Source organism: Somniosus microcephalus, chromosome 4 (genome assembly GCF_052327205.1).
Source record: "Somniosus microcephalus isolate GS21.2 chromosome 4, FLI_Smic_1.0, whole genome shotgun sequence".
Taxonomy (NCBI): domain Eukaryota; kingdom Metazoa; phylum Chordata; class Chondrichthyes; order Squaliformes; family Somniosidae; genus Somniosus; species Somniosus microcephalus.
In genome coordinates this window covers 257894446-257910871 of record NC_140990.1, presented here as the reverse complement: position 1 = coordinate 257910871, position 16426 = coordinate 257894446, and the positions used below count along the sequence as shown (strand labels likewise).

At 47.0% G+C, this 16426-nt stretch overlaps 1 protein-coding gene across 3 annotated transcripts in view; it reads right to left on the bottom strand.

The window, feature by feature from the left end:
• The window catches only part of LOC147120408 (myosin light chain kinase, smooth muscle-like), a 604168-nt gene that overhangs the window by 70579 nt on the left and 517163 nt on the right, over nt 1-16426 (bottom strand). For all 3 annotated transcript variants that reach the window (XR_015078189.1, XM_085986292.1, XM_085986291.1), the window contains exons 22-25: nt 8470-8769; nt 7846-7878; nt 7656-7749; nt 7331-7534 (exon numbers count right to left, since the gene is read on the bottom strand). Coding sequence is in view for 2 of the 3 variants with exons in the window: in XM_085986292.1 (XP_085842418.1) it covers nt 7331-7534; nt 7656-7749; nt 7846-7878; nt 8470-8769 (631 nt within the window). In the remaining variant the exon portion in view is untranslated. The remainder of the gene's footprint in view (nt 1-7330; nt 7535-7655; nt 7750-7845; nt 7879-8469; nt 8770-16426) is intronic.

Here is a 16426-nt window from a genome sequence, read left to right as displayed (position 1 = left end):
GCGATTGATGGGGGAAAGGAATTCTTTTTGGAGGTAGCTGCCACAGGGGACAGTTTGAGCATAGCGCTGCTCCAGGAGCAGCATGGCAAGCTGAAGCCTGTGGTATACTCATCAAGAATCCTCACAGATGTAGAGAGGGGGTACTCCAATTGTGAGGGGCACCTGCTTGCCACACATTGGGCTGTGAGGAGATCACAAATCTTCACGGGGGCGTCCCCGATAACTTTCTTAACCCATCATACGCCCACTCAGATGCTTCTGGATGGGAGAATAAAGGACGGCACAGTGAGCAGTGCATGCATTGCTCGCTGGACTTTATTGCTCTCTCAGACGAATTTGAGTGTGAAAGGCCTCTGTGAGCCCAAGCTCGCCGCAAATTTGATCTACCCAGGGGTAGCCCGCAAATGTTCTGTTGAAGGGGTATGGAACGTAGACATAAGGTTTCAGGCTGGGATCCATCCCATGGGCCGTGAGATCTATGTAGATGGGTCCAGTACAGTGGTGGCTGGGGGGCGACTCACTGAATGCGGGATTTTTGACCCAAAGGCAGGCATTGCCAAGGCCATTAAACTCCCGAGCACCATGAGTGCCCAGCACGCTGAACTGTCGGCGGTGGTGTATGTGGTTACCCACCCCAAAGAGTTCCCTGCACCCTACACGATTTGCTCGGACAGCATGTTCACTTGCAATTCGTGTACAGAATATTTAGCCATTTGGTCTCGTCGCGGGTTCACATCTGCAGACGGGAAACCCCTAGCAACCAAGCCATTGTTGCAACAGATCATAACATCGATAGGAACCCAGGGGGGCTTCTATATCCACAAAGTCAAGGCCGATTCTAAGACAGAACCCCATGCGGAGGGCAATCAGCAGGCTGACGTGCTGGCCAAAGAGGGTGCTCGAACGGGCACGTTTTGGGATCCATATGGGTCGAGACTGGTAGCAGCAATCAGAGACAGAGGTGGGACACAAGGGAGTGCAGGGGTAGCATTGGCCCCGGACCTAAAGATGGTCCAGGCACGGGATCCCGCCCTAAAGACTGTTCTGGAGACGCTGGCTAAGGGAGATAAGGTAGAGGGTCCATACGGAGTGGCAGGTATTACGGTAAAGGAAGGGATGGTTTTAAGAGGGGAACAGTGGGTAGTTCCGCAGCAGCACCAGAGAGAATTCCTTCAGTTGGTCCATGAGGGTCCAGGAGCGGGGCACCCCGGGCCGGAGACCACCTGGCAACGGGTGGAACAGGCAGGGTGGTGGCCGCAACTGAGGGAGGATGCCCGTGACTTCTGCGCGGATTGCTCGGTGTGTGCTGCAAACAACCCTGACCCCCAGAAAAGGAAGGTATCCATGGAACACACTAGGAGAGTGGAGGGACCATGGCAGTCCATACAGGTTGCTTATATCGGACCACTGCCCACCGCACAGGGGGGTTACAAGTACTGCCTAGTCCTGGTGGATGTGTTTTCTAAATGGGTAGAAGCCTTCCCATGCCGAACAGCCACAGCTTTGGGGACCGCAAGGATTCTAATGAGAAAAGTGTTCTCTAGGTGGGGGCTACCACAGTATGTGGAGTCCGATCAGGGGAGTCACTTCACAGGGGCAGTCATGCAGGCGACTCTGAAGATGCTAGGTGTAGAGGGTAAATGGCACGTCGCACACAACCTGCAGTCATCGGGGATTGTGGAGCGGATGAATAGGACCATCAAGGAAAGGTTACGTAAGGGGATGGGAGACTTGCCTAGAGGTTTTGCTGTTAGTTCTGATGGGGGTCCGAGCTAGCCCGTCTAGAAGCACAGGGTATTCCTCGCATGAGCTCGTGACTGGCAGGGTCATGAGAACGCCCAGCCATGTACTGGCCCCGGTTCTCACGGAAGGTCAGTTGAGAGAGGTGAACGGGGACAGGTTTGTTAAGAATTTGCTTTAGCATCTCAGACAGATCCATTGGCAGGCTGCCAGTAACATGGGGAAGCAACATCGTAGAAATTGTTTATTGCTTGAGCCTCAGAGGCACCACGAGTGGGAGGTTGGAGATCAAGTAATGGTTAGAAACTTCGCCAGGGTAGGGACTTTTGAACCGCTATACATGGGACCATACAGTATCGTGGATAGGGCACGTCTGATGATATATGCGGTCAAAATGCCCCGATGCACTAAGTGGTTCCATATCAATCAGTGCAAGCTTTTCAACCCTGGGGAAAGAGCTGATAAGAGGAGGAAACAGCAGGGAGTGGTGAGCTGGGCTACAGGTGTGGGTCTCCAGCCCCTAATCTGGGACTGTGAGGAGCCCACAGAGGGACCAGTTGTTCCGCCTGTGGGGGCAGGAGTGAGAAGGAGTGCCAGGATCCCACGGCCGAGGGTGCCGTGGACACCTCCTTACACACCGGTGAACGAAGGAAGCCGGAGTCGTAAGAGACCCAGGGTCAAGGAGACCTAGTTTGGCCACCCGGAGACGGGTGGCGCTGTACATAACTTCTTTCTCTCCTGTCTGTTGCCTTAGCTTGTCTGTATAGTTTGGATTTACATGTATGCTGTGGATACCAAATGTAATTTTGTGTAGCTGCGTCTGGAAAGGTGAGGCATCACCCAAGGACAACATTGCATTCTGTGTGTTTTCAGGGAATGCCTATGAACAAGATGAAGTCAGCCATGGTAGTCCTGATCGTCATGATTGAAGCCAGCACGAGTCACAGGGGTGACACCGAGGAATTGGATGTCTTCGGCTGCACCGGCGGAGACGGACCGACCGTGACCACTGGAGGTGGCTCGAAGGATGGGGCGAGCATCTATCTCCGCGAGGGAAGATGGCCTGGATGGCTGGGGTCGAATTCCACCCGGTGTTCCAGCCATGACAAGTTCACCTATGGTGAAGTGTCCATCCCATACCCGAGAATAGGGGTTACCACCTCCCGGGTTAGGGTAACAGAGGGTAAACGGGTGTGCCTTAGCTGTAGGGGACACATTCCACTGGGAAGGTGGTGGTGGCTCAGGAAACTGAGCGCGGATACAGGGGACTAGACAGCTGACTGGGAAAGACTAAGTAATGACACGTACCGGATGATCACAGGTTCTCAGGGAGGGGTGAATGTGTGTTGGGATAAGTGGTGGGAATCCGAGGAAGGGATTTATGTGTGTATGTGGGGGTCAGAAAAGATCTGCCCAGCGGGTGTGTCGATCGCGTTTAGCAGGAGATGGCAGGGCGCCGGGGATGGGATTGGTTGGGATCGGAGTGTGGACTCCTGTGTGATCCCAAAACCCCCGAACACCATCAATGCCACAGAGCTCATCTCATACACCAGGAAGCCCCCGCCCAGAGCCCCGACGGTACAGATGACTGTAGATGGGTGTCCCACCACTACCAGGGGTCCAGGGAATGGGTTGGGGTTAATCCCTACTGACAAAGTGTTGTTTCAGAACGTGCACTACGCCATGGCATTCGCGATCCTGAACCTGACTGAAGTCCATCTGCCTGTGTGGTGTCCAAGGAAGATGGAGAAGCTTTATGAAGCTCTGTTAAAAGCGATGTTTCAGGAATTTTATGAACTGGACTATGGAAATGTAGAGAAAGAACAGCTTTATAATCTGAATGTTGGGGATAGTGTGGGGTCCGGGAGGCAGAGAAGAGGGACCTGGAACGATGTAGCCACAGCGTTCAGTACAGGAACGGGTATTGTTAATAGTATGGATGATGCACAACTCCAGATGCAGATCACTGGGTTAAAGAACCAACTGCGTAAGATTCTAGGGGAAGAGAATACAGTGGTGGGTTCAGAGCTTCATGAGGACCAGGCAATGACCGTTCATTTAAAGGAGGTCATTGCGGAGCTGGAGAGGCATGCAAAAACTGTTAATGATTTGATACGGGAGGACAGGAACGCCTCGGAGCAGGCTGCACGGAATGAGGTGTGTGTGTTGTATGGTGCATGGTTGCTGGGCGAGGGCCGCAATAACCTGGAGGACCTGAGGCAAGGTCGCGTCCCTTCATGGTTAAGCAACAAGCATCTCACCGCGCTGCACCCGTATAGCAATTTGTTGAGCCCGTGCCAGCTTCGTTTAGCCCCTGAAGCCTACCCTGTCCCTGTAGATTGCGGGCGGTCCAACCATACAGTGATGGGAATTGTAGTGAGGATGCCGGTAATGGGCGGGTCATTCCGGCTGGCACCGGTATACAGGGTTGAGAATATCGGGGTCATTCATGGAGGAGTACATGTTCGTTTTAAAGCGGTCCCGCCGTATGTCATAAAGTGGGAGCATGCTATGACAGGCACTGACCTCTCCGGATGCCAGAGCCGGGGTGCTCACGCAATACTGTGTCCCCAGCACTTGAATGCTTTTGCGCTACCAGAATGTGGGTTTGCTTCTGCAGGCGCGGAACCTATCAATTGCACCATGGAAGTGATGGCCCCAGATCACGTACCTCCACAGGTAGCATACGTAGGGAGTGGGACATACTGTGTCACCACAAGTGCGCTCCGCTACCGGTACAGCCAGGACATGTGGTGTCCGGTGAGCGAGAGCAGTTTTTGCTTCAAACCCAAGGCTGAGGTTCAAGTGGCACAAGAGCAAATTACTCCCATCCCCGAACCCTCAACCGTTCACCTCACTGTGAACAACACCTTCACGCATATCCAGGACTATGTGGAGCATTTTGGGTACCCGATTCCTTTCCTGCCGGAACACCTCACTGAGTTAATAAAGACCGTTGAGCTCTCCCAGAAACATTTTTACACTTTAGAGCAAAAGACAGTAGAAGTGGGGGAGGAGATCAAGGAGATTGTCTCGCCACCATGGTGGGACATCGGTCTGAGTATAGAGATTCCCCCCTGGATTCGCATCTGTTCCCATGCATTAGTTATCATACAATTGTTGCTTGTAAGCTACTTCTTTTACACCAGCTGCAGGCGACGGAGCCAGATGCTCTGAGCGCGGTGGCAAGGGGTGTTAGATCGATCCGGAAAGGTGTAATTGATTTATGTTGATGATGGTTTCTCCCTGCCAAAACTTGTAATGTACCAAAGTTCTGTAAGCAAGTGTATTGTATTCTGGTTATAGTTTTACAATCTGTATTGCGCGATGTGTGCTGTTGCATTTTGTAATGTGTTACCACCTGTCAATGCTGTACTGTGTGATGTGCGCGGTGACTTTTTGGTAACGTCCTGTGGAACATATTAATGTTCTGTATTTTGACATGAAGTTTGTCGGTGGGAATTGGAAACATAGAAACATAGAAGATAGGAGCAGGAGTAGGCCAGCCGTTTGAATGTGTTAAGAAGCCGATTCGCTGATGTTTTGACTCGGTAGAAGGGAACTATGACACGCAGTAAGGGGTACAGTTCCGGGGTTTAAAACGTAAAATCAGGGAAACAGCTTCACTTGTGGGAGACTTTGGCTTTTGCTCTCTCGTCGAGTGATGCTTTGTGGAAAGAAAAGCATCAAACGGGGGACTGAAGAGATCGCAAAGTCTCTGTTTGAAGAATGGACTCAGTTGAGAATATTTTGTGGATTTATAGGATTTTTCTGAGGGTATTTTCCCTGTGATGGGATCACCCTGTGCAGATACGTGAAAAAACTGGTTTGTTAAAACGCCAGAGAATGCATGGCAGTTGGCTGTGACAAAAGAACTGTCAGTCATCCAGAATGTATGGATTCGCCCGACAGTCCTGGAAAAAGGAGGGGGGCCATTGACGAAGGGGCTGAGGACCCTGAGGCACCTGTTAAACTTGAACCTATTAGAAAGCCACTCTAATATGCAAAAGCACTTCTCACCTCCATCTCAGAAGAGAAGCAGAACAACGAACCCACTAGCCTAGCCAGCCAAAGAGGAGCCAGATTTTCCCAACACAAAGACAGAGAGCGGAATAGCCCCAAAACTTCACTTCTGAGAAAAACCCTGAGCCCTTACACCTCACTCAGCTCGCCTGGGATATCTGGTTACTGGCTTGGGACACTCAAGACCATGCTTACCACCACACACAGTCGGTCTCGATCACTCCGCTCAGTGGCTTCTTCCTCTGGTACTTCTTCTTGTTAGGTCGATCTTGGTAGGGCGAGAGCGAGAGACTGGTGGAAAAGGATCTATCTTTATAGGAGTCTTGCTACCCCTATCTTTCCCGCCAATCTTTAAAATCCTTTTGTTTCTAAGCACTCCGGTGCTTTAGTCAGTGATGGGCCATCATCAGACCCATGAGTATTCCGTGATTGGACTAATTGCCCTAAGTCTGGGACAATCCCGGGGTGGAAGCTTCATTTGTTTCAGCCAGGCGAAGGGGCTTATGCGACTGGGTAATTCGTTGGTAGGGGTGGAGTTAGAGTCCACCATAGGAACAAGGGAATTACTGCATGTTATAGTCCCCAGTTGTGTACTGTATGTATGTTGTTTGTAACCTGGATCTTATTCTCCACAGAGACAGTGATTTCATTTAGTAGTGCATGTTTTAGCCAGTGTATGTTAGACCAAATAAATATAAGTACAATTTTTCACCGAAGCATTCCTGTCCGTGACTTATTCCATTTAAACTCTGAATAATAATTCCCGGGTATAGAACTTTCGTAAGGCGGGGGCGATTCGAACCGTCCGTCTAGCAATTGGGCTAGGATCAAAACCGCTTACAATCCCAAGGTATTTAACAGTCTAAACTTGTGGTCCAATGATGTTATCGGTGATGCAGCGTGATTTTAACTCAAGAAACTGGGAGGCCTGAAGGGAGCCAAAGTCATCAGCAAAACTACCAAGGAGCAGCAGAGTGGCCAGAAGAGGCCAAGGTAAGTATTTTTTTAAACTTTATGTGAGGATTTCTTGTGGGTTAGGAGGGGCACAAGTGCTCCTCTGAGCCCCGCGAAGAATCTTTGGGCCTCCCCAGCCCCGGCCTTCCCTCTCTCTCCCAGCACTGGCATCTGTGTGCCCGCCAATGTTAATGTCATTCCGACAACTTCAGGCAGGAGACAGTTCAGCACTATTTAACTGAGGCTGGGAGTTAAAATCGCCCGGGCTTCACACTCTGGAGGGCCTGGATGGATTGCTGCCCGCACCCCCAATTCTTGCCCCAGGTTAAATCCGAGGCTCAACAATCTGCATTACCCCCAATCTCAGAAGAACAGCCACTACTCCATTAGTGTGAACTTATCCACTTCCAGACAACATTTGGCCCTCATTATTAATCCCATTCCAAACCAGATATTTATCTCGCCCCTTTTTAAAGGACTTAATTGTTTTTGCTGGGAGACTGTGCACCCAATTCCTTTAATTTGTACTCTTAAATCAAACAATCGTTTATTGATCATTTTTATCATCATGCACAGAATTAACAAACAAGTAAAGGAATTAGTTATTACTCACATTTCCAGGACCATAACTATGTCTGACCTTGATTCAAAGGCATCAACACATTGAACAAGCTTTGGATGGTGCAGACAATTCATAATACTGATTTCTTGCCTCACATTTTCCTTATCCTTCGCAGAAAAGGCTTTGAAAAACTTTCCTGCCCAAACCTTTCTAGTTTTCTTTTCAACAAGTTTGAAAACTTGTCCAAATTTTCCCCTGCAGACAAAACCACAACAATTTTCACACATATTTGTGCTGTATAATGGAACATATTATAGATAAAGATGATGTGAAATCGGGTAATAGGTACTATTGTAATAGTAATAGTGGCACTCACGTTCCTATTTTTTCCAGTATTTCATAATATTCTGCGACTTTCTCACTTGTGTTGATTTTTACATCACGATAATCGGGCCCACCTTCTTTTTCATCTGAAAGGTAATTTATTTTTTATTGTAAAATATAACTCAAATCTTACCCATATTTGTGATTGTTTGGCAATTAAGCGGAAATAAAGAAATCTTTACCATCATCAGACAGATCAGCTTCATCTTTGCGTTCTTAAAATTAAATAAAACAAAGTTAGACCAGAATGCAATAGAACGATAATGTCTGAAAAAATGTGTAAGAAACATATTTTAAAAGTATAAACAATTGGCAGCTAATAAATCCATAAATTCCATTTAAGCATTTTATAAAATGGTACTAAAAGCATATGTGAATATTACAGTAACAGGAATATCTTCAAATCTGTATGAACTCCCTTAGTTTCAGCCCACAGTTTAAACCTCAAATGCTATTTTGGCTACTTTACAGCTGTCAACTTCAATGTAATGACACGATCATGAGTAGCAGCACATGAGTTAAATTAAGAGCTTACATTTTTGTGAGATAAGCAACAAGATTTCCTTTCATGCAGAAGAAATCTCAGAATATGATTGTGTGCAATCTTTCTCAGCACAGCAAAGCATTTGGAAACCAAAATAATATAAAAGAAATCCAGGTGGAAGCAACACTATTTAACAGGGCTGAACAAAGAGTGATAGTGAAAAATCTTTAAAACATTTAAAATGTTCACATCTGTCAGGTATGTACCACTTAAGAGAGAAAGCTTGGTGCAGTTCATTTTATTTCCTTTAGGTAGAGCTAACCTTCTTTGTCTCCCACTTTGGCCAAGTCAGACTCCTGACTTGGCTCGCTGGTCCCATAAACATTAACAGCTCGGACACGGAATTTGTACTCTTTGTCAGGGTTTAGCTCACACACGCTGCAGGAGGTGCTGCGACAGGTGGTCAGATCTGTCCATTGCGTCTCCACTGAATTCCAAGTTTCCACATTGTAGGATTGAACAACACTCCCGCCATCATACGTGGGACCGTACCATGACAGAGTCAGGGTAGAACTGCGGATGTCAGAGGAGCATGGTTTTCCAGCAGGTGGTTCGGGTCTGTCTGTGTATAGAAAAAGGCAAGTCAACAGCAAGATTTTTACAAAATTTAAATGGAAGAAAATCAAAGGGGGAGAAATTCGGTATCGCTCCGTTTGGGGCGCAATTATCGGCCGGGCACAAAGTTTAGCACCTGACGCTAATTATCGCCTCTGACTGCAAACTATTGCCCCTGGAGGTGATTTGAGCGCTAAACCAGGTACTACACACCTGTCTTAAGGCGCTAACGCCGAGGAGCGAGGCGCTACCTCAGAGCACTGGCAAAGCTCATGTGATGTCAGTCAGCAATGGAACACAGACACACTGGTGCCAGCCAGTTTTTAAAGGGGAGGGTCGATCTTGCTCTCCAGCCAGACCCTGCTCATTGCAGCCTTGAATCTCGGCCTGGAGAGACCTATACAGCAAATCTGCTGGAAAGAACAATGGAGGGGGATAGATAGAGTTCTCTGCAGCCGAGAGCGAGCGTCCCGAAGGCTGTGTTGCCTACCTGGTGCCAGGGTTAAGGACATCTCCTCTGGGCTGGAAAGAAACTTGCAGTGGGAGGGGATGGATCCAGCTGTTGTGGTCCATGTTGGTACAAACGACGTAGATAGGACTAGGAAGCCGGTTCTGTTAAAGGAGTATGAGCAGCTAGGGGTCAAATTAAAAAACAGAACCTCATGGGTAATAATCTCTGGATTATTACCTGAGCCATGAGCGAATTTGGCTAGGACAAATAAAATTAGAGAGTTAAATGTGTGGCTCAAAGACTGGTGTGGGAGAAATGGGTTTTGCTTCCTGGGACACTGACACCAGTACTGGGGCAGGAGGGAGCTGTTCCGTTGGGACGGGCTTCACTTGGCCAGTGCTGGGACTAGAGTCCTGGCGGATCATATAACTAGGGCTGTAGAGAGGGCTTTAAACTAACTAGTGGGGGTGAGGTTCCTAGAGAGCAAATAATAAAAATGACAACAGAGAAGGTCATAGACTTAGGTAGCAGTGGGGAAATTAAAAACCAGAGCGTGTCAGGAAGGGGCAGAAGGTATGGAGTAAAAGGTAAAGTAATAAAAAGGGCAAAAGCAGGAACTAAGTGTCACAAAACATATTTGGAAGTTCTCTATCTGAATGCACGTAGCATTCGTAACAAAATAGACGAGTTAATGGCACAAATAACTACATATGGGTATGATCTTGTGGCCATTACAGAAACATGGCTGCAGGGTGACAATGCCTGGGAATTAAACATACCAGGTTATTTAACGATCAGGAAGGACGGGCAGGAAGGAAGGGGAGGTGGGGTGGCTATGTTAATAAAGGAAGGAATCACTGTAATACAGAGAAATGATATTGGGTCAAAAGATCAGGATAATGAAACAGTTTGGGTGGAGGTAAGGAATAATAAGGGGAAAAAAACACTAGTGGGCGTAGTCTATAGGCCTCCGAACAGTTGCAACTCTGTTGGACGGAGTGTCAATCAGGATATAGTTGAGGCTTGTATTAAGGGAGAATCTATAATTATGGGGGATTTTAACTATCATATTAATTGGACAAATCAAATTGGGCAGGGCTGCCTTGAGGATGAGTTCATTGAGTGTATTAGGGATGGGTTTCTTGAGCAGTATGTAACTGAACCGACCAGGGGGCAAGCAACCTTAGATCTGGTCCTGTGTAACGAGACAGGATTAATTAAAAATGTCCTTGTAAAGGATCCCCTTGGAATGAGTGACCATAACATGGTTGAATTCCATATTCAATTAGAGGGTGAGAAGGTTGGATCTCAAACAAGCATACTAAGCTTGAATAAAGGAGACTATGAAGGTATGAGAGCGGAATTGAGTAGAGTGGATTGGGAAAGTAGATTAAAGGGTAAGACGATACATGATCAGTGGTGTACATTTAAGGAATTATTTTACAACTTCCAAAAAAAATATATTCCACTGAAAGAAAAGGGTGTAAAAGAAAAGACAGCCATCCGTGGCTAAGTAAAGAAATTAAGGATAGTATTCGACTAAAAACAAGGGCATATAAGGTAGCCAAATCTAGTGGGAGGATAGAGGATTGGGAAAACTTTAAAAGACAGCAAAAAATAACAAAAAGATTGATTAAGAAAGGGAAGATAGATTATGAAAGTAAATTAGCAAAAAATATAAAAACAGATAGTAAGAGTTTTTATAGTTATATAAAAAGAAAAAGGGTGGCTAAAGTAAATGTTGGTCCCTTAGAGGATGAGACCAGGAAATTAATGGTGGGAAATATGGAGATGGCAAAAACACTGAATGAATATTTTGTATCAGTCTTTACAGTAGATGGCACTAAGAATATCCCAACACTGGACAAACAGGGGGCTATAGGGGGGGAGGAGCTAAACACGATCAAAATCACTAAGGAAGTGGTATTCGGTAAAATAATGGGACTCAAGGTGGATAAATCACCTGGACCTGATGGCTTACATCCTAGGGTCTTGAGGGAAGTGGCGGTAGGGATTGTGGATGCATTGGTAATAATTTTCCAAAACTCCCTGGACTCAGCAAAGGTCCCGGCAGACTGGAAAACTGCTAATGTAACACCCTTATTTAAAAAGGGCAGTAGACAGAAGGCTGGAAACTATAGACCGGTTAGCCTAACATCTGTGGTAGATAAAATTTTGGAGTCCATTATTAAGGAGACAGTAACAGGACATTTGGATAATCATAATTTAATAGGACAAAGTCAGCATGGTTTTATGAAGGGGAAGTCATGTTTGACAAATTTGCTGGAGTTCTTTGAGGAAGTAACATATAGGGTGGATAAAGGGGAACCAGTGGACGTAGTGTATTTAGACTTCCAAAAGGCATTTGACAAGGTGCCACACAAAAGATTATTGCTTAAGATAAAAAATCACAGGATTGGGGGAAATATTCTGGCATGGATAGAGGATTGGCTATCTAACAAAAGGCAGAGAGTTGGGATAAATGGTTCATTCTCAGACTGGCAATCAGTAACTAGTGGTGTTCCGCAGGGGTCAGTGCTGTGTCCCCAACTCTTTACAATCTATATTAACGATTTGGAGGAGGGGACCGAGTGTAACATATCAAAGTTTGCAGATGATACTAAGATGGGAGGGAAAGTAGTGAGTGAGGAGGACATAAAAAACCTGCAAGGGGACATAGACAGGCTAAGTAAGTGGGCAGGGATTTGGCAGATGGAATACAATACTGGAAAGGGTGAGGTTATGCACTTTGGCAGGAAAAATCGTAGAGCAAGTTATTATCTTAGTGGCAAGAAACTGGAAAGTACTGAAGTACAAAGGGATCTGGGGGTCCTGGTGCACGAAACTCAAAAGGTTAGTATGCAGGTGCAGCAAGTGATTAAGAAGGCCAATGGAATGTTGGCTTTCATTGCTAGGGGGATAGAATATAAAAATAGGGAGGTATTGTAATCCCGGGGATGAGGGGATGGACATATGAGGAGAGGTTGAGTAGATTGGGACTCTACTCATTGGAGTTCAGAAGAATGAGTGGCGATCTTATTGAAACATATAAGATTGTGAAGGGGTTGGATCGGGTGGATGCGGGGAGGATGTTCCCGATGATGGGTGAAACTAGAACTAGGGGGCATAGTCTTAGAATAAGGGGCTGCTCTTTCAAAACTGAGATGAGGAGGAACTACTTCACTCAGAGGGTGTTAGGTCCATGGAATATGCTGCCCCAAAAAGCTGTAGAAACTACATCATTACATAAATTTAAAACAGAAATAGACAGTTTCCTAGAAGTAAAGGGAATTAAGGGTTACGGGGAGCGGGCAGGAATTTGGACATGAGTCTAGGTTCGGATCGGACATGGCCCTGTGGGTAGCGGAGCGGGCCCAGGGGCCGTGTAGCCTGATCCTGCTCTTATTTCGTGTGTCTAATTCTGTTAGATTGAGGAGATGGTTCTGTGATAGTGGATTGGCGGTTAGGATCAGATCAGCCATGATCTTATTGAATGGCGGAGCAGGCTCGAGGGGCCGATTGGCCTACTCCTGCTCCTATTTCTTATGTTCTTATGAGAGGCCCAGGGAAAGAGCTCAGAGTGCAGCCCCCATAGTCTCTTCTAAATTGATGCAAGGAAAGTCAAATCAAAATGAACCTGCAAAGTGCTGCTCAGTACCCAAAACTCCTTCACACAGCGTTGAATCTCTCCTGCAGTCTCTCTCTCTCTCTCGGAATGCATGGTGCAAAAATGTCACTGACAAAAAAAGGCAGGAAGCAGCCACCTTTAAATAGCGCTCCCCCAGTCCCTTCCCGACTGCAAAACGTTCCTCTCTACCTGTCGTTGCTAGCGGCAGGCGGAAAGGCAGGGTGCGCCACTCAATATCCTGTCCGGGGCGCTACCGGGGCGTTGCATGCTCAACTGACGTCATGATCTGAGGGCGCAGGAGATCGTGGCGGTAGTGTTTAGCCCCGCTGCAAAATGTCTGGTCAATTTCGCGAGCGGCGCAAGCATCGCCGCGCCCAGGCGCCAGTTGCTTTGCGCCCTGTTATCGCCCTCTTAGGGCGTGAACGGGAGGCGCTAATCAACCTAATTTTTCCCCTAAAGAGTTTTCTATGTACTCCAGCCGCTTCGGTCACTGTTAATGGTTTTTCTCATATACCTCGTCTAGATTTTCAATGTACAAATTAAAGAGACACAGGAGGTCTGATTTTGAGGCTCCCATAAACGGGGCGTTTGTGGCCTGAAAATGGTGCTGGGTCATTTACCACCCTTTTATGCTGGGGCTCTGGCCGCTAGTGTCCCAAGATCTGTGGCTTGAGCGTCTGCCTCTTTCAGGCAGGAGGCCACTTATAATATGTAAATCGGAGTCCAATAATGTACATAAGACCACTATTGCAATTTTGAAGTACAAATAGCTGGACTGTGCATTGCACATGCTCCACCCATTTGTACCAGGTGTTGCACAGCCTAAGCAGCGATCCTTATAGGGACTGCTGGAGGCCGCTCAGACAACGGCCCAGGAAGTTTGTAATTGTTTTTGCTGGGACCAGGAGCAGCAGGAATGCAAAAAAAAACTCCTACCCACTATTGGCCCATATGTTGGCACACCTCTGCCCCGGCTGTCGGCCGGCTCAGTGTAGGAATGGACCAATTTCTTGCCTTCCCAACACCGTGAGCTGCAGCGGGGTGCCCGTTTGGTGCCAGCAGCTCACCAGCTGCATATAAATGAGGCCTGGGCCTCAAAATGGATCGAGTCTCACAGCAGTAACGGCTGACGGGCAGCACCTCAGGTTAAAATCGCCCCTTGGGTATCAGGTCATTCTGTGGTCACTAGGAGGTATACCGCAGTGGACTAGTGTGAGATTGACAACCCAGATCCATTCTACGGCACACAAATATGCCATTCTGGCAGAATACGTATAGAATATTTTGATAGCTTGGCTTTTTTTCATTTTTTTTTCCAAAGGGTTTTAATATCTTCAAGTAAAATATCTTCAAGACAAACAATACGAGAAACAAGAGTCAAACCTTAAGCTAAGCTGTCTTCTCCAGTTAGTACTAAAGACAGCTAAAAAACACACAAGCTGTAATTGCTGAATATACTGTTCTATACCTGAAATGGCCCAGAAATTCGGGTCCCAACGCGTGAGTACGCACGGGGTACTCATGCGTAGGCCCAACGAAAGTGCCGGTTTCATGCATGCACTGCGCATGCGCGGGAAACCAGCACTTCCGTTCCCCTGAAAGAAGGGGTTCAGAGGTGGGACGCGTGCGCGGGAGAGGCAGCGCGTGCGCATTGAACTTACGTTTTTTTTCCAGGTTTCTCTGGGAAGTCTCCAGAAGTTAGACATGTAAAAAGCAGTCGCAAGGCCTGCTTTTAACAAGGTAAGTGGTGAATTAATTAAAATTAAAACATTTTTTCCACAGGTTTATTATTTTTAAATACTTTAAAGAAAGGTGAGTTTACTTTTAGCCCCGTTAGAAAATGTAATTATTTTTTTCAAAAATTTAAATTATTGTTTAAAATAGTTATTTCATGTCATTTATAGTTTATTTTAAAAATGTGATTAAAAAAAAAATTATTTGAGGTTTTAGTGATGTTTTGGGGCTTGTAGTATTTATAGATTTGACAGATCTTCCTGTCAAACTTATGAATGAAGCATTCCCTGCTACCATTGGCTCTCCATGGCCCACGTGATCCCAGGGGATGCATCGAACTAACTGCGCCCCTGGGATACGCAAGCACTGCGCGCCAGCAGTTGGAGGAGGCCCAGGATCGCAATTCCACGGGGGCCCACAGCTCAACGGCCGGCGCGCAAGGTAAGTGCGGGTCGGTGGCTTGCACCCGCGGGCGGTTAACTTGTCTTTTCAGATGCTGACAGACCTGCTGGTATTCCTAGCATTTTCTGTCTGACTTAAGTTAACTTCCAATGAAGATTCTCTTATAAGATATGTGAAGAGAAATTCATGAGTTCTTGATGAAAGAATTTTAAAAGGGTAGGTTTGTCAAAAATAGACATGTAGGACAATTTATTGATAAATACTCTTGTAACCAAAATCTAAATGGATTTTGTTCTTTTGTTAAGGTTAAGATGGTAGATCAGTGCTGAGCATCTGTCAAGCAATTAACTCATACTCTCCGTGAGGAAAGGTTAATTAAGTTAAAAGCTCTTAAAATGGAGGTATTGGACCGTTGATCAATTGTTAAAGAGAAGTTCAGTTTCCTTCACATTTATACCACTTAGATGACAGAGGGGAAGAAATTAGTCCTTGTTGCACCTGTTCCACAGGCATAAAACAGATGCAAAAGGGTTCAATCTCAGGGCACAATGTCCTGTCACGATGCCTGAAACTGCATCAGGCCATCTTTCAGGAGCCTGGGGCGAGCGCCTAAATCAGGCTTTAGGCCCCTTCCAAATGCTAACGAGGTCTTAACACCTGTTTAAGGACCCATTCCAGAAATTGGCCTCAGGCTTGCTCTGCTCAGGTTTTCTAGACGTGGATGCGGCCTAGCCAGTGCAGCCACTGAAATGGTGGATACATTAATGTGGAGCCAGGAGAGCACATTAATGTACTGGCCTCCACCGCCCTCTGTGGCAGAGAATTCCACAGGTTCACCACTCGCTGGGTGAAGAAATTCCTCCTCATTTCAGTCCTAAATGGCTTACCCCTTATCCTTAGACTATGACCCCTGGTTCGGGACTCCCCGGCCATCAGAAACATCCTTCCTGCATCTAGTCTGTTCATTGACCCGTGGAGTCGGGATTGGAGGCGTGCGGGGGGTTAAAGTCCCGAATTCGGGGGTCCCGACACCATCCCGCCCCCAACCCGCGTCCATGCAAGTTTCAAAGGAGGCGGGTACCCGCCCCGCACTGGGAGCTGCCTACCTGAGGCGGGATGGGATTAGTGCCAATGAACTGCCTGCTAACAGGTAGTTAACAGGCAGTTTTTAGCCTAATCTCTATTTTAAAGCTTGAAGTCTGGGATGCCCGACGGTTCCAAACCACGCCAAGTTAGAGGAGTCGGGCCGTCGGGTTGAAGGGTTTGGAGGGGTCGAGATGTCGGTGTTCAGGTGAGTGATGGGTGCATGAGTGCAAAGGTAAGTGTGTTTGGTGTGTCTAAAGTGTGTAAAGAAGTTCAAATTACCTGTACTTACCTTTTCAGCCTTCCTTCCTCTAGGTTTCGGGAGCCCATCATCTTACCGGCACAGAAAGCAGAATGGCTGCGAAC